The following is a 9,944-nucleotide window of genomic DNA, read 5'->3' as shown; positions in this document are numbered from 1 at the left end:
ACCTAACTAAATTAAATTTTCTTCCTGATTAAATTTTCTTAAACCTAATTAAAGTTTATCATACTATTTGACCTATACTGTATATTTTATATACTCTTTTAGTATCCACAACATGAAGGATTTTTATTCACTGAAAATACATGGTATATAATGCACTTCTAGTTTTGTCTTAATGTTTTTAGATTTATGAAGAATTAATATAAAAATGTGACACAGTCTGCACTTTGATCATTTTTAATTTCTTTTCTCTGTCTCTTTCTCTCTGACTTCCATTTTTAAATTTTTCTAGTGACTCAAGAACTTCTGGAAAACATAGTGGCAATGTCTCTTTGGATGTTTTACCAGTTAGAGGTCCTCAAGGTTCTCTTCTCTCACAAGCTGCTCACCCCCCTCAGGATAAATCAGCCTCTGGAGAGATGTGGACCGTCCAGCCTGAACACCTGATTTTGGTAGCTCCTTCTCCTTGTGAGTATATTGACAGCGGCACCGCAGACTGTGTGCTGGGGGCCGGGAGCACTCACCCTGTTCCTGCGGCTCCCGTGGGAATTGTGTGGACTCGTGCCTCGCCCAGGGCCTGCTCCCCCCGCCGGAGCTCACCCTTGTCGTGAGGCCACCCTGCTCAGCCAGGGTCCCAAAGAGCTCATTCAGCACTTGGCCTCTTAGTACCCTTAACACTAATAGAGTTGGTTCAGGGTTGGAACGAATCTGATACACACACATGTGCCACAGTTAAGGCCAGGGGGTAACAATTTCCAGATTCTCATTTTTCCCTAACTTCGTTCAAGATTGTCGGTATCTTTGTAGTTTCCCATAGTAAACCAATGGACTTGCTTTACCAGGGATTTGAAATTCCTGTAATTGAGCAATTGGGAGAGCAACATAAGTTAGCATACTAGTGTATTTATTTAGGATTCATTTTTATCATTTGTTAACATTTGTGTTTTTCACTGTTGCTAAATGTAAATAACATTTTATTTGTCTGGTATAACAGGCGACATGGCAAAAACTGCGTGTTTCCAGATTGTAAATAATTCTGCTAGGTTGCTGAAATTTGAGCTGTGCTGGCCAGCACATTGTCTTACAGTCACACCACAACATGGATTTGTTGCACCAGAGTAAGTATGATTTCTGTGTTCTTCTGAGTGTTGTTTAGATGCTATCTTGGTGACTTTCTATGGGTCACATAATATGTTATATTAACTTTCTCGGTAAAATTTTGCATGTGCTGACTGTACAAAGCATTTGCTTGGTTCTGCAGGACAGCAGTGAGCTCAGGGTGCGTGCCATTTAGTGGAGTAGAGGTCATACACACGGCCAATTATGGTGTAACCTAAGAAGGTAGAGGCAGAACAGAGTCCCTGGAGCAGAACACGTCAGAATGTTGTATGTGTAGTACTCTGCCCACAGAACTACGAAGCAGGGATAAAACTGGGCATGTGTTGAGGGATAGGGACCATGATGTGTCTAAAGTCTCAACAGTTCTACTGTTCTTTATCTTGGTTTGGATCGTATATTCTGCTGGTGTGTCCAAAGGACATTTTTTTCAGACAAAGCTCCCTGACTTTTAATATGTCCAAGCCATAATCCAGTTTTACCATTTTCTACACATAGTATTTTAAGACAGAAGGAAGTCTCTTGGTGCCAGCCATTTATACATAGCTGCCCTCTGCACACAGCCTAGTGGTTGATAGGAGGGAAGCCACAGCGCCACAGCTTTTCAGAGACCTCGTCTAGGTCGACACAACTCTCACGTCTGGAAGCTCCTTCATATTTGGGATTAGCAACTTTGCAGAAGGACAACAGAATGATGAGTGGGAGTTTACTTAGGGGAGTTTACTTGACCAAGACTATGAGCTAAGGTATGGTGAGGGACACTCTGGAGCCATCAGTTAAAATCTGAGTGTTTATTACGTGCAACGTACCCTTCTCAACTAATGTTTGAAAAGATAGGGAGATAACAGAACAGGTTTTTCACAAGTAACTTTTTCTGCAGCCCCACGTGTTTAACAATTAGCAGTGGTAAAAAATCTTGCCCTGCCATTTTTGTAGCTGGTGATTTCTTTTAAGTTACAAATCTGATCACATTGTCCATTTTAAACCTGTCTTTGGCTTCCCGTGGCTCTTGAGGAGAACACTGAGCAGAGAAAATATTAGCAACTGGGTTGTAAAGAAACAAATTATTTTCTTCATTTCTTTTCCGTCTCCCGCTCCTTTTCCTCCAGCTTCTTCCCCAACTACTATTAATACATTCTCTTTGACTGTGACTGTTTTATAATATTCTTTATTATCAAGTGGATCAAATTTTTATTTTGAATTGCCTTGAAAATGGTATTTCTGTGGCGTGGCTTATTTGCACATGAGTTTTGCCCCTGGGCGTGGGTTCGTGCCAGGCAGCGCTTCCTTAGCTGTTGAGTCAGGGAGAGAGGCAGATGAGCTGTGTGTTGGCACCGTGGGTGCTGACCTCCGCTCCTGCTCTCTCCGAACAATAAGGACATAGTTGGTCGTTGGCAGAAGGTATTTATGACTCTTATGATTACTGCTATTAAAGTACAGAATATTTTTGATTTTCATTATTAAATTTTTTTTTAAGGAGTAAACTACAAATTCTTGTGAGTCCTAATTCCTCCTTATCCACAAAACAGTCAGTGTTCCCGTGGAGTGGTTTGATTTATGTACACTGTGACAATGGACAGAAGGTACTTTTAAAACTGTTGTTTTTCTTTTTTTGAGCAACATATCTCTTATTTTGTAGCTTCAGTTTCATAATTCTCGTTAGCACTTACATTCCAGAAATCATATGAAGGTATAATGGCCTTCTGTATCCATGGGTTCCGCATGCTCGGATTCAACCAACTAACCCAGTATTTGGGGGAAAAATAATAAATACATACCTAGCATTTACATTGTATTAGGTACCATAAATAATCTAGAGATGATTTAGAGCCTATGGGAGGATGTGTGTAGTTTATATGCAAGTGCTATATAGCATTTTATATGAGGGACTTGAGCATCCATGGCTTTTAGTGTCCTTGGGGGTCCTGGAACCGATCCTCCATGGATACTGAGGGGTGACTATATTTGTCCTTTTGAGCCTGACTAGGTTTATTTCATTAGAGCATTTAGTACTGAATTCTTCCATAGTGATCAGAATGGTTCTGTTGAGGGATAGGGGTGGGTGCAGAGTGGGGCCATTGCTCATTTGTAAAATTTACTTTCAAAAAAAGGTGATGGGGGAGGGGAGGTAGGTAGAGTCAGAGATTGACTGTGTTTGACATCTGAATAAACTTTAATTTCTAAATTCCTTAGTGTTTCATTTGTTTGGCTTTTCTTTTCTCTATTATAATTTAAAAATAGGAATTGTTTCTTTTAAAATGATAGCTACATTTGTGTCTTTTTCCTTTATTTGTTTCATTTCAGAAAATTGTAAAAGTTCAAGTTCGAGAAGATTTGACTCAAGAAGAACTTTTAACTCGTTTGGCCTCCAAACCTTTCGGGATTCTTCCCCCAGTATCTGAGCCTTCAGTTAGTCATTTGACAAAACCAATGACAAAACCACCTTCCACAAAAGTTGAAATAAGAAATAAGACTGTTACTTTTCCTACAACAGAACCTGGTAAAACTTCAGGTATTATATCACAAAATTATGTAATTCTAATGTCTGCTGAGGCTAATACTCTATTCTTAGCTGACCATAAATTAGTGATAAGTACAAATTTTTCTCCCTACTTGAGGAGAAAAATCAAGTCATCATTAGCAATCATTTCGGTGATGGGCTGGATTTGAGACTTAATCTTACAGCATTAAAGCTTGGCGTTTAATAACTGTGTGTGTTCCAGCAATCTTAGATTTTATTTGGTGGTCAGCACCATCCCTCCCCAGCTCTCGCAGGTCTTTGACCAGAATTGTTAGTGAGTTAGTAGATAAAGGAGAGAGGAAAGTGGGTGGATGGAGCCTTGCTTTGTCACTTACTAATGTGACTTAGAGGCTCTAGAGAGGTTAAATGGACTGGCTCAGTTTCCCAGTTTGTAAAATGGCCATTAGAATTAACACCTTCCACAGAGGGCTTTGAGGGTAAATTCAACAGTTAATATACAGATAGTCCTCAACTTAATGATGGTTTGACTTAAGATTTTTGACTTTATGGTCGTGTGAAAGCAATATACATTCAGTAGAAATTGTACTTTGAATTTGAATGTTGACCTTTTCCCAGGCTAGCGGTATGTGGCGCGATACTGTCTTGTGATGCTGGGTGGCGGCGAGCGGTGGCCCCTGGTCAGCCACGGGGGTGAACAGCCTGCACTGTGTTCCATAAAGTACATGAGATAGTCGGCACTTTGTTATAAAACAGGCTTTGTGTTAGAGGATTTTGCCCAGCTGTAGGCTAATGTGAGTGTTCTTAGCATGTTTAACACATTGCCGTACTAGAAAAAAATTTTTTTCCATGGGGCCACAGTGTTTTCTTACGATAAAACTTCAAAAACAAAATGATCCTTTCTAATTTAATGAAAAAATTGTTATTTTTTATTGTTTTCTGTGTGTGAGTTATATGCACCTTGAAAAATAGTTCTTGCAGCTCCGAACGTGAAGAGACATGTGAGTTACATATGTTTTATAAGGCCCCGGGCTCAAAACTAGCGTGAGTTAAATACAACTCACAAGGCAGTTAATGTGTTAAGTTAGGCTGGGCTAAGGTGTGATGTTCAGCAAGTTAGATGTATTAAATGCATTTTTGACGTGTGATATTTTCGTCTTAGGATGGATTTATTGGGACATAACCCCTCATAAGTTGAGGAGCACCTGTGTTCACTAATATATATACATGTTCCTGAGTGGGCATTCTGCAGTGCTGATACTCCCCCAAGGCCTGAGGAGTACCAGCATCACCACAGAGTATGCACCACATATCACTAGCCTGGAAAAGGTCAAAATTGAAATGTCTTTTCTATGCCTGTCTGTGTCTGTCACTGCTGGCTCAGGCTGAACGAGCAGTGTTGTGGGGCTTATTAGGAAAGATTTGGGACCATCGGTCCTGCGGGTGGACACGGTGCCCCTCAGCACGAGGTTTTTCTGCCAGAGCTCCTCGGTGTGTTCCACAGCCCTCCCCAGCAGCCGATTGTCCCTTCTTTCCTCTGGGCGCTCCTGTCCTCCTTCCCTGCTCCTGTTCTCTCTTCCTAACCCTCGACTTTGCCTCACACATGGGAAGTAGAGAGGTCTTGAGACCGAATGAAAGGTTTCTGTTTACATCACAGACTAACCCCTCTGCTTGGAACCTAGGCCCGTCCACTCCTGCCTCTCGAGGACTTCCTCTGATCGCTGTTCTCTCTTGGGTCATCAGTTCTCCCTCTTTTGTTTTTGTTTTATTTTTTTATTTTAGATTTTACATTTTTAATTATTATGGGTACATAGTAGTTGTATAGGGTAAGTGTGATTTGTTTTGTTTTGTTTTGATTTTGAGCCAGGGTCTCACTCTGTGTCCTGGGGTAGAGTGCGTGGCGTCAGCCTAGCTCACTACAACCCGAAATTCCTGGGCTCAAGCGATGCTTCTGCCTCAGCCTCCCTAGTAGCTGGGACTACAGGAACACACCCCGACACTCGGCTAATTTTCCTATTTTTTGTAGAGATGGGTCTCGCTCTTGCTCAGGCTGGTCTCAAATGCCTGAGCTCAAGAGATCCTTCTGCCTTGGCCTCCCAGAGTACTAGGATTACAGGCGCGAGCCACTGCACCCGGCCAGTATGATGTTTTGATACAGGCGTACGATAAGAATTAATTAAATCAGGGTAATTGGGGTATCCGTCTCCCTCTTTGTTGATACGTTTCTATCAGCACACAGTATGCTCCACCATCACTGGTTTAAGCAGCAGCTTCCTTGGCCCCAGGTCCCCTTCCTGCAGCTGCCCCTTTCTCAACTCCAACACCTCACGTGAAAGTGTTCCGCTCCCAGGCCTGGAGCTGCCGTCACTGCCATGCCCGGAACCTGCTCCCATCGAGGTCACCGAAGAGCTCCATTTTGCCAAATCCAGGGTCCTTTTTACATGTTTTGGTTTATTTGACCTCTCAGCACTGTCGACCACTCCTTCCTCAGAACCATCCTTCTTGCAGTTTCTATGGTACCAACACTCCTAGTGTTTTCCTGCCTCACTTGCTCCTTCTCAGGTTCCTTTGCTGACTCTTCTTCCTGCCTTCTAAAGCCTGGCGTGGCCCTGGCCCTACCTGTGCCCTTCCTTCCGTCTGTGTTCCCTGAGTGGTCACTGTGGCCTGTGACTCTGATGACTGCCCCTGTGCTTGTGCCCAGGCAGCACACCCCAGTGCCCATTGGCTTCTGCATGTGGGCGTCTCACAAGCACATCAAGCATGACGTGCCAGGACCTGCTTCTCCTCTGTTCTCACCCTTGTAAATAAGTGGCACCACTGTCTACCTGTTGGTTGTTACTTTAATTTCTGTTCTTCCTCCCATTCAGTCCATCAGCAAGTCCTTCGGGGTCTGTCTTCAAGATAGATGCCGTACGTACCCACTTGTTTTCCTCCCTGTCGCTGCTGTCCAGGCCTGCTGCAGCCACCTGCACGTCATCTCTCAACCGAGCTACCGTGCTCACGTCTGACCTGGGCTCCCCCACCCACTTTGACCCCTTGCAATCTCTTTCCACAGCAGCCTGTAACTAAAACGTAAACCCTTTTACTGCTCCCTTGCTTACACCCTTCAATATGTTTACATTTTGCTTAGAATAAAACCCAAAATGGAATATCTGGTACTGTAGTTCCTGTTGAAGTCCTTTAGGGCACTAATGATTGTTTTTCCTCTACGATGAGGTAATGAGCCTGTCGCAGGAATCAGCTTGTTCACTGACCTCTCTGAGTTGAGTTGTGACACGTGTGTTCCTTTTAGAGAACTATCTGGAACTCGAGAATCATGGCACCACTGCCGCCAAGTGGCATCTGTCATCTCTAGCTCCACCTTACGTCAAGGTGAGTCATGATGTTTAAACTTCATGCATGGTGTTTAAAAAACTAAGTATGAGCATAGGTTATATTATTGGTTATTTGTTCCACTAATTCGTTTGCTTGGTTTTCTCTGTAGATGGGGATGATACATGCCCAGAGTTTTTCAAAGGGTGGTTTCGAGAGTCACATTAGAGAATATGTGTGAAAATACATGCTCGTTACATTTATTTATTTATTTATCTTTTTTTTGGCCTTGTAAAGTTCTCTTAGTATGCTTGTTCCATTTAATTCTGTCTTCTAGCCCTGATTTTTATCCGGAATAACTTTATTTTGAAAAATATTTACAAATTTTATTACAGAGGATTGTGTGTGCACATGCACGTTTTTCTCTCCCATGTTCTGAGTGCTGTTATATGTTTCCAGCCCGTGGAAGCTGGTGCAGGAGACAGGCTGAGCACTCTTTGCCATTGAATGTTAACCTGCCCAAATGGGGTGGGTTTTTCATCTCTGTTGTTCGGAACACTGTGGCCTCTTTGCCATGTATTTTGTATGATGGTAACAGTTTTGAGCCGTAATACTAAAAAATGTGTGCAAAAGATAGTGGCTGGACTTACTGCAAAGAAACAAAGAGCTGGTATTGCAAAGCACATTAAAATGCACATTAAACGGGGTCTTCAGGGTCTCTAAGGACAGTAATTTGACCTTGTGAACAGCATCATAAGATCACTGTAGCCAGGGAGATGATAACAGTCACCACATGTGGTGGTGACAGCATGATGGCCTGTGCAGGCTCATTTAGGTAGCAGCCCCACTCCTGGGAATGCACCGAGCTCTCCTTGTCCTCTACTGAATAGGTTCCCGGATAGCGATAGGGGCAATGGCGTCCCTGTGGAATTGATCTGTTGACGTTTATGTTTTTGCATGGTTACTGTGCAGGGAGTGGATGACAGTGGAGATGTTTTTAGAGCTACCTATGCAGCATTCAGGTGTTCTCCTATTTCTGGTATACTGGAAAGCCATGGAATCCAAAAGGTAAGTTTTGGCATTTTCTTTGTAGCCAGTTGGTAATAACACAATGTTAATCGTCCAGGGGTATGTCATTTGATTCCACCTATTTTAGTTGGTTTATCTAGAGTGGTGCTGCTCACAGAGCCTGTCTGCCCACAAGAGAAAAACATGCCTCACACTTGTACTGCGCTGTAGCAGAAAGTCTTGCTGTGGGAAAATTGTCAGCTAAACAAAAACACACCATGCTTAGTGATAAAGACAGACTGCCAGTGCTTGCAGCACACTTCACCTGCTGCCTAGGCTATAGTTGTGTCTCCCAGCCACAGCCAGAAAAACCTACCACTCAATGTTCGTGGCATAGTCAGCAGTATATCTTCACGGGTGACAGATCTCTCCAGCTACTATGACCCTCTTAACTTTTAATTTATATCTAGACCTGATGTAGTCCCTTCAGTGTCTACTAGTAATCCTAGTTACCCACTTGGCCTCAATAATATACTTTTTCATTTTAATTACTGAGACTCATTTAAACTGTAGCTCTTATGTGATATTGGCCCATTTATTCAGACATTCAGACTTCTGATAAATTCTATAGTGTAGCTATGCACTTAAAACTAATTGTAGAAGAATCTCGGAGCAGCTGTAGTAGTTGTCACAAACTCTGTGCACTGGGTCTGTGTAACAGGCTTTTGGAGGGGTTCTCACTTTTTTGGAAAGATGTACAGTTCTACCAGCATAGTTTATTTCATTTCCCAAACCACGACAGAAGTGAAGCAGTAGAACAGGGAGTAGATAATGTTCAACAACAATTCAGCATGTGAGGAGAGATTGCAAAAAGAAACCCTGCAGGAAAGACACCCTGTGTCCTGGATCAGAAGACCTAACGCTGGAAGGCAGCAGCACTCCCTAAATTGACCTACACATTCAGCACAGTCCCAGTCAAATCCCCAGATGAATTTTTGTTTGTTTTGTTTTGAAATTGACAGGCTGACCCTAAAATTCATATGGACATACAAGGGACCCAGAATAACCAAACAATCTTGAAACAGAACGAAGTTGGAGGATTTACACTTCCCATTTTCAAAACCTACTCCAAAGCTACACTACTCAAAACAATGTGGTATTAACATAAGGATAGACAAATGCAGTTTTATAGACGTATGGAATAGAATTGAGAGTCCCAAAATAGACCCATATGGTCAATTGATTTTTTTGATAAGGGTACCAAGACAATTAAATGGAGAAAGAGTATTTTCTAACAAATGGTGCCTGGGGCAATTGGATAGCCACATGCGAAAACAATAGGGTAGATCCTTGCCTATTCTATATAGTACTATATACAAAAATTAACTCAAAATGGACCATAGACTGTAAATGTAAAAGCTAAAACCGCAAAACCCTTAGAAGACAATAAGGAGTAAATCTTCATGACCTTGGGTTAAGCATTTGTTTCTTAAGTATGACACCAATAAAGCACAAGCCACAAAAGAAAAAAGAGATGATTTATCAAAATTAAAAACATTTGTGCATCAAATGACACTGTCAAGAAAGTGAAAGACTATCCACAGAATGGGAAAAAATGCTTGCAAATCATATATTTGACAAAAGACATATCTAGAATATGTAAAGAATTCTTACAACTCAATTAAAAAAGGGACTCAATTTTTAAAATGAGCAGAGGATTTGAATAAACATTTTTCCAAAGATGCTTCATTATACAAGTGGCCAATAAATATATGAAAAGATGCTTAGAATTACTAGTCATTAGCAAAATGCAATCAAAACCAGAAACGAAGTATCACTTAATACTCACTAAGATGGCTACGATTTAAAAAAAACAAAAAACAAAAAAACAGTCCAGGCATGATGGTTCACATCTGTAATCTCAGAACTTTGGGAGGCCAAGGCAAGAGGATAGCTTGAGCCCAGGAGTTCAAGTCCAGTTTGGACAACATAGTGAGACCCCATCTCTACAAAAAAATAGAAAAATTAGCCG

General features: G+C 41.8%; 1 protein-coding gene across 1 annotated transcript in view; it reads left to right on the top strand.

Annotated features, from left to right (window-relative positions):
• CEP192 (centrosomal protein 192kDa) overlaps positions 1–9,944 on the top strand; it is a 150,089-nt gene that overhangs the window by 125,718 nt on the left and 14,427 nt on the right. The window contains exons 36-37 of the mRNA XM_012649963.1: positions 6,885–6,964; positions 7,877–7,972. Of these exons, the coding sequence (XP_012505417.1) occupies positions 6,885–6,964; positions 7,877–7,972 (176 nt within the window). The remainder of the gene's footprint in view (positions 1–6,884; positions 6,965–7,876; positions 7,973–9,944) is intronic.

Source organism: Propithecus coquereli, unplaced genomic scaffold (assembly GCF_000956105.1).
Source record: "Propithecus coquereli isolate 6110/MARCELLA unplaced genomic scaffold, Pcoq_1.0 Scaffold308, whole genome shotgun sequence".
Classification (NCBI taxonomy): Eukaryota; Metazoa; Chordata; class Mammalia; order Primates; family Indriidae; genus Propithecus; species Propithecus coquereli.
Note: the sequence above shows the minus strand (reverse complement) of the source record. Positions and strands in the feature narration are given on the sequence as shown.